Source organism: Balaenoptera musculus, chromosome 11 (assembly GCF_009873245.2).
Source record: "Balaenoptera musculus isolate JJ_BM4_2016_0621 chromosome 11, mBalMus1.pri.v3, whole genome shotgun sequence".
NCBI classification, from domain to species: domain Eukaryota; kingdom Metazoa; phylum Chordata; class Mammalia; order Artiodactyla; family Balaenopteridae; genus Balaenoptera; species Balaenoptera musculus.
In genome coordinates this window covers 82,896,037-82,913,159 of record NC_045795.1, presented here as the reverse complement: position 1 = coordinate 82,913,159, position 17,123 = coordinate 82,896,037, and the positions used below count along the sequence as shown (strand labels likewise).

Genomic DNA, 17,123 nt, shown 5'->3' with positions numbered 1-17,123 from the left:
GTTGTTTGGTGACTTACTTTTTTTTTTTAACCTGGAGAGCTTTCCTTGGGTATATAGAAATCTACTTTATTTCTTTGCACTTCCATAATTTAGCTATCCAGGCTACTGTTAAGCGTTTAGGCTGTTTCCAGTGACTTTATTAAGATGCAGCTGGCAGTTAACATCTTTACACTTTCATCTTTGGGCACATATGTAGTGCTTCTGTAGCCTAACTACTCAGTGCCATTTATTTAGTCAGCAGATTTGTGTTCTAGTTCTTTGACCACTACTATCTGGTCTATTTTTGGTCTCAAAATGCCAGGGGAGAAAGCTGTGTCTTCCCTTCTGTACAGTCATTCATAAGGCGGCCCTGTCATTCCAAAGCGAGTTCCTGGGATTCCGGAGTTGCCTGCTGCCTGTTTGTGAGTTTCAGCGCTTATCTCACGAGTGTCCCGTAATCACTTAGCTTTACCTTCCCTGAACTACTTCCATGTTTAAAAGCCCTTATCGAGTTTTTAATTATTCATTTAATTCTTCTTCCCAACAGTACGGTGAGGTCATAATAGTCTTTGTTATTATTCCAATTAAGGACTTGTTGTTACTCCGATTTAATTAAGGAAATGATAGAGCAAAAGCACACACCAAGGAATTAAGTGAACTGACAGAGGTCAGCGAGTGGATTGCAGTTCTTTGGAGGGCTCACAAATGGGACTGTGGCCACCCCAGTGACGTCAGTGGCCTCTCAGAGGGTCTCTAGCCTCCTCTTTTAAGAAAACAGGACTGCCGGTGATACTCACATCATAGCAGACATCACCACCACCACCCCACCACCCCCAGGTTGCCTGGAGTGACAACACTTTTGAGTCATTGAAGAATAGAACCAAAGAGCATTTGATTGTATTTGGACATGTGGTCACCATAGAGGCCTCTAGAAATACACATGGTCTCTTTTTTTTTTTTTTTTTGGAGGTTTTGATATGTGTAGTTTTATTAATGTCTTCTCTCTCTGCTGCTCTTTCATAGTAATAAAAAGAGCAAATCACTTCACACCAAAATGGAACAATACAGAATTCAAAAATGGAAACAGAATCTCTCGGAATCAAACATTTATCACAAAATGAACGCTTTCAATTTTTAAACATACAATCACTTTTCTTTATACTTAACTCAAAATTAGTAAACAGAATTTTATTCAGACTTTACAAATATCCTTTACATTTAGCCTGAGATTAAGCATGAGAAAGTTCAACCTGAAGTTAGACTTCATTACCCAAACACTTCAGCATCTGAAAATAAAGCTGAGGATGAATGTTCATTTATCAAACATAATTTAAGCATTCCAATAAACTCTGACAATGAATAGTGACCCAAACCAAACTTTAACTTGCTCTGGTCTACATGATCTTCAGAGCCTAAAAGTACCTATTATTTAATAATGATTTAAAAAAGTCTTCAAATGACAAATTATGAAGGTGTGTCCAGATGTGGAATTTTAGTTCAACATTTCTATAGCTGCTGCTTTAGACTAGTATTAAAAAAACAACTCCCCAATCCTTATTATTCAACATGTACTTGAAAACATGTAGCAGCATGGTATAGTTTATTTTTATAAATATTAGTACCTGTAATAAAATATAAAATACAGTCTCCATTTTTCAAATATTAAGTCTCTGAATGCTTCATTCATCCTTTGGTTTCAAACCCATACGATGCACTCATATGACATTGCAGATTTAGCACTGAGACAAAACACTGTACATCTGTTGGGGAAGGAGGGGTGCTGTGGGAATACCAAAGCGCTACATCATAGAAAGGAAACGTTGAAGCAAAAATACTTTCTGAATATATACTATACATTATGTAAACAAACATTCATAATAAGAATCAACACAGGCCAAAATACTGTTTTCTAGGAAATCAGAGTCTTTTTTCTTTTAAATCACACACACTGAAGATGCTTTTTGTTAGGAAAAGAATGGAGCCTGTTCCTGTATTTGCTTATGTGCTTAAATATCTTGGAAACAAGTAATTGTTGCATTCATTTGCTAACGGTTTGTCCTCTTACTTGGCTGGCTGTTGCAAACAGGAATACAGTACTATTTCAGTACCTGTTCTTCACGTAATACTAGCTACGTAATATAGAATTAACTCATCTTTATCAGTCCATATTAATAATATAAATAGATTACATGAAGCAGTGAATTTCAAAATTTGTGCAGGGGAAACTAGTTGATAATTTGTTTCCAATAAGGCTAGTAGCAAAAATAATTACTACAAAGTCAGTCCAAGCTAGTAGCAAACCCCTGATTTAGCAAGCTGAATCAAAGTTTGAAGTTAGTTTATTTCCTATATTACTGTGCAAATCTAGAATTTCCTATGTAAGAGACAGTGCTGGCAGCATCAAAGTCCTGCAATAAGAGAATGAAATACTGATTAGGTTTTCAGAATGCCAGAGATACTATATGAAGAAATTTTGAATGTCTTAATGACGGTGTCACAGCAATGGCCTCAGGATTTCCTTAATGAATCACGAACTAAGAAAGACGATTCATTAGTCAATAAAGTTCTCAATCAAAAGCCTAAATGTGAAGCAAACAATGATAAAGACACAAAATCAAAGATGCATTTTCTACTATGACCATCTGGAAGAATTTCAAGCTTTAGGTCAACATTGTGTACCAGCAGCGGCCTCTCAAACAGGAAAAAACTGAGTCATGACTGTTCATCCCTTTTCAAAGCTTCCAGTCTTTGAAGGAGTGCATTTCGAAATGCTTCCCGGTAGGCAGGGCTGAGTGTATCCAACAAGGAGTAGACTGTTTCATGGTAGGGAGTCTGTAAATGATCATCCACCTGGTCGAAAGCATAGCCTACCACCCTGAGCCCGGCTTCAGTGAGCTCCAGGCAGTATCTATTCCTTTCTCTTGTTTCCACATTGATATAGGCCACATCGTCTGCACAGCGCAGGGTTTTTGAGACAAACATGGTGTTAACAGCAAAGAGAACATCGTTTACAACTGCTTCAGCTTCCAGCCTCATGTCTTTCATATCAGTTCCTTCAAAGCCATTAAGCTCTGCATCTTCTTCAAATGCTGACACACTGCTCAGCTCCATGGGATTACAGTCTGTTTCCGTTCTGCAAAAATAGTTGGCGAAGACTCCGAGAGGGCAGCGGCCGCTTCGAGGGGTTCGGCTCGGTCTCTTTTGATATCGGGGTCATTGCCTTTCCCGTCAGCAAGTACTGCTGCATGCCCTGGAACTTGGAGTCGCTCCCTCGCGGACACCGAGGTGTGTACGTGCTGAGGAGTTAGCACACAAGGGGAGAGGATTCCCCACAGAAGTAAGGCGTGATGTGGATGTGCGTCACTGTTAGTTTCATTGCTAACAATTAAAAATATCCAAATGTAGGGGAATTCCCTGGCGGTCCAGTGGTTAGGATTCAGTGCTTTCACTGCCGGGGCCCGGGTTCAGTCCCTGGTTGGCAAACTAAGATCTCGCAAGCCGCGAGGCAAGGCCTAAATAAATAAATAAAGCTTAAAATATCCAAATGCCAACAATGAAGATGGTTTCAGGAAGTGATGGCATTTTTACAGTGAACAATTGATCACTGTAATAAAAGACATCAGATGAAAAGGTACATTGCATTTCAGAGCTCCCCCAAAAGGAGAGGGGTTGCCTATCTGAATCACTGTAGGAAAATTTTTAAACAGTCACCCCTCCAACCCCCAAAACCTCCGCATTCCTGGCCCAGATTCTGATACCGTGCGCTGGAGACGGTAAATGGGATCTTGGGCAAGTTGGTTGTGAATTAAAAAGGGATCAGGGGACACAAAATAACATGGCAGAGTATTATGCAAATATAAGAAAATGTCATTTTTTTAATTGTAGCATTTATGAAAAAGAAAAATACCATACAGTTTTGCTCTCCAGAAGTTTCCTCTCTATTGAAATGTAGCATTAACCCTGTGGCAGGCACTGGGTTAGATATTTGACCTGTATTGTCTCATTGATCCATGAGCTAAACACTGGGATCCTACAGATTTGCAGGGAAAGACTTTTCTCCAAGTTCATATCCCCCAGGATGCAGGGAGCGGCTCAGAAACACATGCCGCTTCTGCATGGAAGGAAGAAAACATTTAAGGTGAATGCACTTAGTTCTCTCTTTATGAACTTCAGGATTAAACCTTTGTCTTTGCTTTAGTTATAAAATCTCAATGATATGTACTAACTATGTGTGTAACACATATGTGTATAGACGCCCCATAATTTATTTATGCACCATAATTCATTTAACCCATCCTCTGTTTCCCTGTGAGTCCAAACGCCCCCAGGCTGCTGGGGGACTCCTCCAGCCCCGGGGTTGTTATCTGCTGCTGTAAATTATCATCCACAAACACATGGGCCTCTTTGGTAATGCAGCCCAGATGTAAGCATTTGAAAAGCTTGATAGTGAGCAAACAGGCATCTAATTCTCAGGGGGTGGCAGGGGAACTGCGGGTGACCTCATTGGAAAAGCTCCCATCCCCTCGCGGGGCGGGGAGGGGGGGGCAAGCCGAGGTGGCTCTGGCTGGTACCACCCAGCTCCACAAAAAGCCAGGATCTTGGGTCTTTTACCCCCCTTATTCATCGGACTCCCTCTTGCTTTTTTTTTCTTTCTGGTCCTCCTTCTCCTCTTCCCCTCTCTTCTTCCTCCTATTTCCAAATCTCCTTTGCTATGCGCATGACTGTAAGTGGCCACTCAGAGGTACCCTAAGTATTGTCTGTCTGTGACGCTTGGGGGTGAGAATTCGCCGCGTGTGGAGAGTCCTAGTAGGAGATGTGGGGAAAGACTACTAACTTTCTGTCAAAGTTGCTGCAAACACAGAGCCTTTGAAAGACTTTTTTCAGTCTTTTAAGCACCCCTTGGCCTGGTTCTAGAACGTTCGGCCTTTAGAAAGTTTAACTCAAGGAAGCATTATGACTACAACTCGTGGGTCCACATCATTCCACCTGATTTTTTTTAAGAAAGACAAATATGTGAAATACAGCCCAACAGGTAAAGATTCTGGTGAAGAAATAGATTTATTGATATAGAAAGAAGTTCCCAGTATATTCTAGGGGAAAGAAGCAGACCACAGGATGGCACTTAAGTAAAAGGTATGAGTAGGAGGGCTTCCCTGGTGGCACAGTGGTTGGGAGTCTGCCTGCCAATGCAGGGGACACGGGTTCGAGCCCTGGTCTGGGAGGATCCCACGTGCCGCGGAGCAACTAGGCCCGTGAGCCACAATTACTGAGCCTGCGCGTCTGGAGCCTGTGCTCCACAGCGGGAGAGGCCGCGATAGTGAGAGGCCCGCGCACCGCGATGAGGAGTGGCCCCCGCTTGCCACAACTAGAGAAAGCCCTCGCACAGAAACGAAGACCCAACACAGCCATAATAAATAAATAAATTTAAAAAAAAAAAGATATGAGTAGGAAAAAAGTTTAAAATGTTAACAGTAATTTATCTCTGAGTAGAATGATTGTGGGAATGACTTTTGCTTGTCTATATATATTTTTTCCTATGATGAACGTATTAAGCAATTTTTAAAAAACGCAAATGTGAAGAGTGATAAAATGAAGAAAAGGTAAAATGTTTGTGACTGGGTAGCCGTGAGTTATTTTAGAGCTATCAAAGAGTAGGTAATTTACAATAAGGAGAGGACAGGAAAGTTCACCTCTTCCCAGAGGAATGTGATTAAAAAGCACCGAGAAATAACGGATTTCTCCTACTTTGGGCCCAGCAGAGGTATCTGAGGCAGATGTGTGAGTTAGCCAGAGCTCTTTGCACGCCACCACACTTCCATCTGAACGATATCCCAGAACCTGGGGAAAAAGTCTGTTAGTTGCCTTAATATTGACCATGACCTCCTGGCCTAACCCATTCTTGAACTTCCAGGCAGGTGGTAAGGGGCCTTCGTCTTTGAGGAGTCACCATCCTGATCCATATGAGAGTTCCAGAAAGACACAGAATCCTTCAAAACTCAATCCCGATTCCAGTTTCTAATTTATTTTATTATTATTATTGTTATTTATTTTATTATTTTTGGCTGCGTTGGGTCTTCGTTGCTGCACGCGGGCTTTCTCTAGTTGTGGCGAGCGGGGGCTACTCTTCGTTGCGGTGCGCGGGCTTCTCATTGTGGTGGCTTCTCTTGTTGTGGAGCATGGGCTCTAGGCACGCGGGCTTCAGTAGTTGTGGAATGCAGTCTCAGTAGTTGTGGCTCGCAGGCTCTAGACCACAGGCTCAGTAGTTGTGGCTCACGGGCTTAGTTGCTCCACGGCATGTGGGATCTTCCCGGACCAGGGCTCGAACCCGTGTCCCCTGCATTGGCAGGCAGATTCTTAACCACTGTGCCACCAGGGAAGCCCCCGATTCCAGTTTCTTACAGGATTATATTTCTGTGTGCTCCCCAATCACATACCAGACAGTGTTTATGGGAATCTGCTCAGTCTTCTCTGTAATCTGTCCTCAGGGTGACATCAAAAGGGCAGAAGGAAAGCATTAGTATTATGATGGGTGAAAAGGCTGTAGGGTACAGAAGTTCAATGCTTGGCCTTTAATGCACGGTTTCTCAGTAGCAGTACTATTGACATTTGGGGCCAAGTAATTCTTTTTTTTTTTTGGCCACACTGTGTAGCATGCGGAATCTTAGTTCCCTGACCAGGGATCGAACCCGTGTCCCCTGCAGTGGAAGCGCAAAGTCCTAACCACTGGACCGCCAGGGAATTCTGGGGCCAGGGAATTCTTCACTGAAGGGAGCCATGCTGTTCTGTAGGATGTTTGCAGCACCCCTGGCCTCTACCCATGAGATGCCAGGAACACTCTCCAAGTCAGGACAATCAAAAAAATGTCTTCAACATGGCCAGATGCACTTCACTCCATCCCTTAAGAACCAATGCTTTAGCATTGCTCTTGGGTTCTAACCCTAACTCTCCTGTGTATTACCTGTGTGGCCTCTGGCATCCTCTGTGGGCCTCTTTCCTCACCTAGAAAATGGAATAGGAGCTTGTGGTAATACACAGGGTTGTTGGAGGATTATGCATGTTAACATGTAACGAAGACCCTCAATAAATGTTAACCATTTTTATGATATAATTAACAGAGGCTGCCTCAACCACATGTTCATGGGTAAAAAATTCCTTAATGTGATATACGGCTACTGAATATGGAAGTTTGGAGACTGTCTGGCTTGGGTCTGACCCACTCACTTTTGCACTGGGTGGAAGATTTCATCATTTGTCTCCATCATTCACTAGTCCCAGCCATCCCCTCCCTGAAAACTTAACCTCTCCTGCCTCTTCCTGTCTCCTTCTCAGAACATCTGTCCCTACTTTGCTCATGGTGGACGGGAGCAGGCTATTTTGCAGTTTGAAGCAAGCGCTTGGAATTCACCACGGGACCCTAACACTTGACGTTGCCTGGGGCAAAAGACTCCCTCCCCGTTCAGACAGGTCACAGCGAGGCCCTTACCCTCCTGGGCCTCCAGCTCTTCCCTGGAGAACTCAGAAAGAGTCACAGTGTGGGAGAGGAGCGGCAGGGCAGGTTTCTACAGGCTCACACCTGGAGGGCCCTCTCTAGTTCTCCTTGGGATGCCTGGAAATTCCAAAGTGAGGCAGAGTTTTCCTGGCAGGGGAGCACATTGTAGAAGCAAATAATTCTTCCCTTGGGGAATCCTCCAAGAGTGCACCCCTCCCAGAGATGAACGGGAACATATGGGACTCTCAGAAGTTGTGCATCGTCGTTTGGAGAAAATGAAATACACTTAAATTATACCGCTGTCTTCAGCGTCCATTATAAAGCAGGACTATGAGGTTGCAGGGTCATTACAAGCAATAAATACAGCTCTCCCTGCTCGGGATGTGGATTAGGACCTGATAGAAATCTACTTAGGCAGGTGGCTGCAGTGAGTGCCTAAAATTACCCAGAGTAACTGAATGAAACCTGGAACGAGGCCGTTTGAATGCAGCCCTTACGGGACGCCAGTCACCAAGTCAGCATTGTTTTCAGAATGCGAAATAATTGAGTCTTCTTGCCCAATTCGCCTTCTTTGATGCTATCTCGCTCAGACATAGCAAAGATTCTGGAAAACAAAGAAAATATACTCATTTTGGGGAGATAAAGTGGTCAGAAGAATATTCGTTTCAGAGTGGTTTCCCATTCTGTCAAAATGGACACCTTTGTAGCATGTTGCTTCCTTGAGAGAAAGAGCTTAGGAAAGGTAACTGGAATTTCCATTCTTGTTGTTACAGCTGAAGTTTAGAGAGGTTCCCAGCGAAGTGTGCACCTTCTGTTATAGACCCCCTGGCAGGCAGATAATAATAACATAGTAATAATCACCACCGCTCATTGACCGCTGAAATACATGCCACCCACTAAGCTAAGTTGAAAATCTCTCTCATGTCTCCGGTGTGGAGGCAAGTAAGGAAGGGAAGCACGGAGAAGCCAAGCAGCTGGATCAGTGTTAGTGCTGGACTTATCCTAGTTATCTCCCCAACTCTGTGGTTTTGACTTTTTTTTTTCCTTTTCTTTTTTTTTTTGGCCACACCCTGCAGCTTGCGGGATCTTAGTTCCCTGACCAGGGATTGAAACCCAGGCTGTGGCAGTGAAAGTTCAGAGTCCTAACCACTGGACCACCAGGGAATTCCCTGTGGTGTTGACTTTTGAGCATGATGAATAAATGCCATTGGAGGAAAACATGGGCCACTACATGGCAGTGACCATTAAAGGACAGCCCATCCCAAACAACCAGAGTCTTCCTGCTTTCGACACACTGTGTATTGTCATCTCGCTGACAGGCCTGCCCCTCCTCCAAGCCAATTATGTCATATCGTTGAGGCTGATGTTCTGTTATCACCGATGATCGGTTAGGTGAACACCTGTCCCATCAAGAAAGGGGGGGAAATGCTAATGGGAGGAACACGAAAAGCAGAGACAAAACCTCTTCTCAAGAAGGCAAATTCTCAAGAAATTACACTTGTGAAGTTGTGTGAGGTCTGTCTCCAAAACATATGCCTAACCCAAAAGCCTGGGTTTGTTTAGAGGCTGAAAATTGAACCGTGGGCTTTGACGTTCGCAAAATCTTAGTGAAATCACTCACAGTAAGCACGCAGAAGGGAAACAATATCCTTTTGCCAAAAAAGGGCTGAAACAAAAGGTCTTTATTTATGTCTGGGATAGTCCGTTTCATTTCATTAAGAAGGCCCTAGATTTTGTTTTCAGTTCATGGTACGTGTTGATAGGTGCTCCTGGGGAGCCATTCTCCCGGAGGAACCATACGTACGTACTGTTCATACCCTCTATAAATATAAAGTCATTACAGTGGCTCCTTGAGGGAGAGATGGGATTGTGGATTCAGAGAGCAGGTAAATCGGATCCCCAGGCAGAAAGGTAGAAGGCAACAGGGCGGATCGCCAGAAAGTAGTGGGAAACAAGATAGGGAACCTGTTTACTGGAACTAGGATATAGTCCGGGGACCTGAGCTTCAGAAGCAAGAGGAACCCATTTCTAGTACAAAGGTATCTGTGGAGAATTGGACAAGCCACAAGTTGATTTGGTGCTAAGCCACCCACTCCCTGCATATGGTCTGTTAAATTCTTGAAGACTAGCAAGAGGTCTGGCTAATATGCCCTCTCCCTGGAATGCTCTTCCAACCTTTGTTACCTGGTGAACTCATGCATTCTTTAAAGACTCGCTCAATTGTCTGAGGGTACACCGTGTCCTGTGACACTTAGTCTCTGGATTTCAGTTTGGCAGCCTTCTCCCTCTTGATTCATAAGCTGATTTAATGGCATTCCTCCCTTGGGCCCCAATGGCATTGTGTACATTTATACTTCATTGTGATTGTTAGTGTAGGAAAGCATCCTATCATACTGGTTTGAAATATGAACTTTGAAGTCTGGAAGGCCTTAGTTTGAATCATGGCTCCACCACTTTCTACCTGTATGGCTTGGGGAAGTTGACTTTACATCTCTATTTCTCAGTTTTCTTATCTGTAAGATAGGTTCATAACTTGCTACCTCTGGCATCTGGTTGTACTGAAGTTAAATGAAATGATGCGCGTAGAGCCCTTTGTATTGTCCCTAGCACGTGGGAAGCCCTCTAGTATCCAGTAATGTGGATTCTTTGGTTTCCAGCAAAAAGAAACCAATTGTGGCTAACAGAATTGAAGGAAAACTGGACTAACAAAGCCTCAGAAAGATAGGAATCAGGCTCTGCAGGGGTCTAGGGAGCAGAAACCATGGACAGTTTCATCCGGGTACCACGGGCAGAACAATAGGCTCCAACAATCTTTGATCGATAGGTCATTGTAATCATATTCTATTCCAGGGTGAAGAATCTGACTGGTCTAGCTTGGTCACATGCTCCTACCTTGGAGAAGGGAGTTCCAGCTGAGTAAAAGGAATGTGCTCAGCTGTTTTACATCCAGCTGGTGATCCTTAAGGCTTTGCATATGTGACTCCCGCTAAAGACCATTGCAGATTTATTTATTTAATAACGCAAGCACAGGATTAAAAAAAAAAAAAAAAGTTTTGAAGACAGTGGCAAAATGTGAATGAAGGTCAGAATCTTAAATATTAAGGAATTATGAACTTTGCTAGTGTGAAAATTCATTGAGGTTATGCTTTTAAATACGATCCCTCTCTGTTAGAGATATATACTGAAATAAGTAAAAATGAAAGAATCACCGAATCTTGGCATAGATAACAGACCCTGAGTTCTCCTAATCTGACCTGGGACTCTTATAGGGCAGGAAGCCCTTCCAAGACTATTTTAACTTTTTAAAAGGTGTTTCATAGGTTGATCAAAATCTATCACCTTGTATTTTTTGGTCCACTGATCTGGTTCTGCCTTTTTTTTTTTTTTTAATTATTATTTATTTAATTTATTATTTATTTATTTTATTTATTTTATTTTATTTATTTATTTTTGGCTGTGTTAGGGCTTCGTTGCTGTGTGTGGGCTTTCTCTAGTTGCAGTGAGTGGGGGCTACTGTTCGTTGTGGTGCGCGGGCTTCTCATTGCAGTGGCTTCTCGTTGTGGAGCACGGCTCTCGGCGCATGGGCCTTCAGTAGTTGTGGCATGTGGGTTCAGTAGTTGTGGCTCAATGGGCCTCTAGAGCGCAGGCTTCAGTAGTTGTGGCGCACAGGCTTAGTTGCTCCGCGACATGTAGGATCTTCCCGGACCAGGACTTGAACCCGTGTCCCCCGCATTGGCAGGCAGATTCTTAACCACTGCGCCACCGGGGTAGCCCTGGTTCTGACTTTTGAAACAATAGAGAACAAACGTACTTCTACTTTACTTGTTTCTGCACACAATTATTTAGGGCTTAGCTTTCCTTATAAATGCTGGTTGTGTGAACAAGTGAGGCAGCCAGGAGGAGGTGCCACTGAAAAGCATTGTCTACAGGAGTCAGAGGGACCCAGATCAAGACCTCCTCCTGCCTGTGCATGTAGGCGGATCTCTAAATTCAGTTCTGCATCTGTACAATGGGAATAATGATAGGTATCTCCTTCCCAGGGTTGTTGTGAGAATTAAATGAAAGAACGCGTGGAAAGCACTCAGCATGCGACCCGGGACTTAAGTAAGAGCTCAAGAAACATTAGCTGTGATCCTGCTGCTGCACTTTCAGGCTGCCCACCGAAAACCTGCCCATCTTATCTCAGTTGACAGAGATAAAAATACTTGTAAAAGCAAAGGAAGCAGGGCAAAACCATCACCACCTAGTTGAAACAGAAGGTCCTTCAGGAAACTTCGTTACACAGGTCCTCTCAGCCCTATGGCAGCAGCAGGCCTTGAATCCGCCATCGCAGGGACTCGGTACTCTCTGCTTCCACTCCATCAGCCCCTGCGCTTGACTTGTGTCCTTTCTCTCCCTCCTGGCTTCTGCTTAGTGCCTTTCTCTACCTCCACTGTTTCCCTCTTGACCTGTCTCTCTCGTCTCTCAGTCTCTCTAAGAGACCATACATGATGGGTTTGTCCGTTCCTTACCCCGTGTAAGGAGCCTCTGATGGGCTGATCTCTCTTCTTCCCAGCCCACCTCATAGGATGCTCACCGGCTTACAGACTGGTTGCCTTTGAGTCAGGTGACTGTCCGTGGTCTGTCTGGCCATGGCCAGGAGACCGAAATTGACGGGAGAATACTCAGATTGTAACTAACTCTTGGTGAAAGCCAAATTATGAATGTTTATCACATTACCACAGAGATGCTATTTACCTATTGTATTTTCTCCACCTGCATTTCTTTTTGTCCTATAGAATCCTGTTTTTTTCCTAGCCTTCAGGTATAGGTCAAATCCCATCGTGTCCTATCAGACTTTTTTTTTTTTTTAAACATAATGCAAGGTTGCCAAGCCACACTAGTTAGGATTTCTTGAATTCCTACCACGTGCCAGGCACTGTAGTGGGCACTTCATAACGGTCCTCCTAGGGCCATCGTCATCCCCATTTTATAGACAAAGAATCTTAGACTCAAAGCTTAAGCCACATCCCCCAGGCCACATAGCATTAAATTCCAGAAAATGGATTTTTATTAACAACTGTTAGTTTTTATTGTTTTACATCCTTTTCTATTATCTCATTTACTCCTTCCAAAACCCTGTGAGGTAAGTGCAGTCATAACACCCATTTTAGAAAAGACACAGAGAAGCTAACGATCTTGCCCAAGGCTACACAGCTAATAAATGATGGAGCTGGGACTCCATATTCTATATGTTTCAGGTTCCCAAGCCTGCTTTTCCCTCCAACTCTTCATCTCCCCCTCCTGCCTTAATCCTTAACTTTCCCTTCTCACACACCTAACACTCATGAATCTTCGTTAAGCTCACTTATAGGTGAGATAAACCCTTGTAAGTGAAAATATAAAGGATTTATTCTCTTTCTGGAACTTCCCTTGATGATTCAGCATTAAGGGTGGAATTTTTCAAATGATTTTACCGTCTCAGTGGTAAAATCTTTCACGGCCTTTTTAAGCTGCTGGATTTATTTCTCAAACGTTTCCTTATTGTGGAGAGGGAGGAAAAAATAAAAAGAGCAAATGCCCAAGGCCTGTCAGGATTTTGCAGAGCTAAGGACAAGACTCCCCCCACCGTGCCACTTCAGTCCGGGCTTATCTTGCCTCTCACCAAGTTGAGAGCAAGTTCTCTTCCAGGACCCTAGCTGTGAGCTCTCTTCGGGTATTAAGTCTCTTCATGCATTATTCATCAAGTGGGGCTCCAACAGTAGAGAAAACCTTCTAGGCCTTAGCTGGCCCACTCACCCACCCCAGAGCGCCTGCCTTCACCAGCCAGCTTCCACATGACGGGATGAGAAAAACACAAGACTCTCCTCCCCTCCCCACCTCTTGGTAGTAAGCTCTCTCCTAAAAGAGGGACCTGGCCTCATAGACGGAACGAGCAAAGGCCCAGAAAAGGCAGTGGAGGGAGCGAGGCCCAGAATGCCCTGATTTGCATGAGAAAGACCAATATTAAGTAGTACGGGAGCTCAGCTTCCAGCCAGAGGGAAAGCCTGGAGCCTGGAAGGATGAGAGGAAAGGAGGGAGGGTGCGATTGAAACTCTCCTGGTGGATGGGGGCGAGGTAAACGTGGGGCTCTCACACCCACCCCGAGTCTGCAAACCACAGAGCCACAGGTCTCCAGGTTCAATTATTTAGTAGCGCTTACTCAGCAGACTTCTGTTTTCAGCCCTCAGAGCTCAACTGGACTTTGTTTCGAAGCTGTCTCAGGTATTCTGAGCTCCCAGAATGTGTGTCGAAGAATGGGCAACCAAGAGTAAAGTTGGCTTTGCAGTTGGTGACCATTTTGGATTTTTCTTTAACTCACCTTCCAACACACAAAAGCCTTCTGTAGAAGATGTTATCTGCATATCCACATAGATTCATACATACACACAGCTGTACATACGTGTTGCAGATAGCTTTTAAGAGGGAAATAAAGCACAACCATCCCCTAGCTTCTGAAAATTCTCTGCGAGAAACAACATGAGGAAATGAAATCATGCAGAGAGAAGGGAAGGAATCTGAAGGAACAAACTTCTGTACTGTTTTTCAGGTTTTACATTGAGAGCATATCGTTCCTGAAGGATAAAACCACCGTGGAGCTGTTTTTCCTGAATGCAAAGGCCTGTGTGCACAAGGTAAGGGCCCCATTTGTTATGGTCAGTGACAGATTCCAGAGACACTGGAGAAGGAGGGAGCAATGGCAGGGCCTTTGTTTTCATGTTCAAATGGAGAAAAACAGGACATAATCTTTTTCATTGACATATCCTACCCCACCAAACAAATAAACCAAAAAAAAAGAAAGAAAGAAAAAAAAGGCAGTTCTTCTCAAATTCTGAGTTGGGAAGACAGCCATGTACAGAGGCATTGTGCTCACACAGAATTACCACGGCCTTAAATGCAGCTCATACTCCACACGGAATGACCCAGAAGGACACAAAGATGGATCAAGCAGACTGTGATCGAAGCCTCACAGAAGTCAGGCCAGAAATCTTTTTTAACAGAATACGGCCTACATTTATCGTAATTCAAAACCAGTCTCCTTTAGGGGCTTCTGCTCAAAGCCGTGTGTTTTAAGGCAGAGTCTCAGTTACCTGTGGGCAAGGGACCTGTTTTTGGCTTTGTTGTTTTTTTATTTGCATCCAGTCCGTGGAGGATACACAGCTTTTGTAAAATTCAATACACACGAATTGCTAGAAAAATTATCCCATGCCTGGATGTTGCAGCCATGTCCGTCAGATTGCTATAGAAGTTTTAGACACTCTCCATTTTTATCTTAGCTCCTTGCAGATAAGCATTGCTTTAAAGGCCTCTAGTCTGGCCTCCTCAAACCATACCCTGGGCAACTGGCAGGGAGTCTGTGGGCCAAGATAGGCTCAGCTGGAACCCAGCTCCTCCCTTCAAGGTTATGGTCTCAGTGTTCAGGATCTCAGATCCCATGCCTGCTTCCAGGGCCGGTGGGAACCCCTTCTGCCCATATATATCACCCTAAATCTGAGGGGTGGCCAGAGACAGCTGGATGGTGCCTGGCCTGGAAGGGCAAGGGGGCAGACTGTGGGTTAGGACACCTGCATTGGTACTCCTCCCTCAGCCCCCAAAGTGTTAAGGGTGGCCCACTGCACACATGCAGCTTTAATTAGTGTTAAGACTCAGCAAGGAGCAGAGTTTTTGTTGTTTTTGTTTTAATAGCTTTATTGAAATGTAATTGACTACATAATTTTCTACATCTTATTAGAAGTAATACCCTTGAAATGATCACTACAATCAAGATAGTGAATATAGCCAGCAACTACAGATCTGCTTTTTCTCACAGTAGAGTACATTTTCTAGAGTTTTATGTAAGTGGAATCATACAGTAGATAATCTTTTTGTCTTTTTTCAGTGAGCATAATTGTTTTGCGATTCATCCATGTTGCTGCATGTATCAATAGCACTTTGCTTTTTATTGCTAAGTAATATTCCACTGTATGGCTATACCTTACATTGTTTTGTTTTTGCTTTTGTTTTTGTTTTTTTGGCCACACTGCACGGCATGCAGGATCGCGGGATCTTAGTTCCGCGACCAGGGATTGAACCCGTGCCCACTGCAGTGGCAGCGCAGAGTCTTACCCACCAAACCACAGGGAAGTCCCTATGCCTTACATTGTTTATCCATTTGCCTGTGCTTTTTTTTTTTCCTTTTTCTCTCAGTTTTACTGGGGTATAATTGACATATAATATTGTGTAAGTTTAAGGTGTACAATATGATGATTTGATATGTGCACATATTTCGAAATGATCCATTCACCTGTTGATGAACATTTAGATTATGCAAGTTTGGGGACTATTACAAATAAAACTTCTATAAACATCCATGTACAAGTCATTGTATGCACATATACTTTCTTTTCTTCTTGGGCAAATGCCTGGGAGTAGAATGGCTAGATCATGTGGTAGATAGATGCAACTTTTTAAGGTTCTGCCAAATGTTTTCCAAAGTGGTTGTGCTATTTTAAATTCCCACTAGCAGTTTATGAGATTTCTAGTTCCTTCATATCCTTGTCAACACGTGGCATCAACATCTTTTCCATTTTAGCCATTCTAATAGGAGTGTAGTAGCATCTCACTGCAGTTTTAATTTCCATTTCCCTGATGACATATGATGTTTGAGTGTCTCTTATGTGCTTATTTTACCGTCAGTATATCTTCTTTACGTTTGAATCTTTTGCCCAATTTCTTTGGGTTGCTGTTTTCTTCTCATGAGTTTTCAGAGTATATATATTCTGGATATAAGTACTTTATTGGTTATATGGATTACAAATATTTTCTCCCAGTCTGTGGCTTGCTGTTCATTCTCTTCATATCTTTCAAAGACTAAAAGGCTTTTATTTTGTTGAAGTCTATTTTATCAATTTGTTCCTTTATGGATTGCAATATTGTATCTCAGTAAACTTTGCCTAACCCAAGGTCACAAAGATTTCTCCTGTATTTTCTTCTAGAAGTTTTAGAATTTTAGGTATTGCATTAGGTCTATTATCCATTTTGAATTAATTTTTATATATGACACAAAGTTCAGATTGAAGTTTTCTTTCTTTCTTTTTTTTTTTTTTTTGCATATGGATATTCAGTGGCTCCAGTGCCATTTGTTGAAAAGGCTGTCATTTCTCTATTACATTGCCTTTGCACCTTTAAAAAAAATTAGTGGTCCATATATGTGTGGGTTTACTTTTGGACTCTATTCTGTTCCATTGATCTATTTGTCAGCCTTTATGGCAATAATATACTGTTTTGATTACTGCAGCTTTGAATTGTGTATTGAAATCAGAACAAACCCTAACATTGTTCTTTTTAAAAGTTGTCTTATTTATTCTACGTTTTTTGCATTTCCATATGGATTTTAGAATCAGCTTGTCAATTTCTATCCAAAACAAACAAACAACCCTACTGATACTTTTATTAGGATTGCATGAATTCATAGACCAAGGTGGGAAGAATTGACAGTTTAACAACATTGAGTCATCAGACCCATGAACAAGATATATATATATCCATTTATTTAGATCATCTTTAATTTCTCTCAGTAGTTTTCAGTATACAGGTCTTTTGTTAGATCTGTCCCTATGTCCTACATATTATTTGATACAATTGTAAATGGTATCTT

General features: G+C 42.8%; 2 protein-coding genes across 2 annotated transcripts in view; one reads left to right on the top strand and one right to left on the bottom strand.

The window, feature by feature from the left end:
* FRMD4B (FERM domain containing 4B) overlaps positions 1–17,123 on the top strand; it is a 183,284-nt gene that overhangs the window by 74,177 nt on the left and 91,984 nt on the right. The window contains 1 exon segment of the mRNA XM_036868317.1: positions 14,037–14,121. Within this exon segment, the coding sequence (XP_036724212.1) occupies positions 14,037–14,121 (85 nt within the window).
* On the bottom strand, positions 2,518–5,929 carry LOC118903471 (GSK3B-interacting protein-like). Its single transcript, XM_036868595.1, has 2 exons — positions 5,873–5,929; positions 2,518–3,177 (listed from the first exon to the last, which is right to left on the bottom strand). The coding sequence occupies exons 1-2, from the start codon at positions 5,927–5,929 to the stop codon at positions 2,692–2,694; spliced, it is 543 nt and encodes a 180-aa protein (XP_036724490.1). The 3' UTR covers positions 2,518–2,691.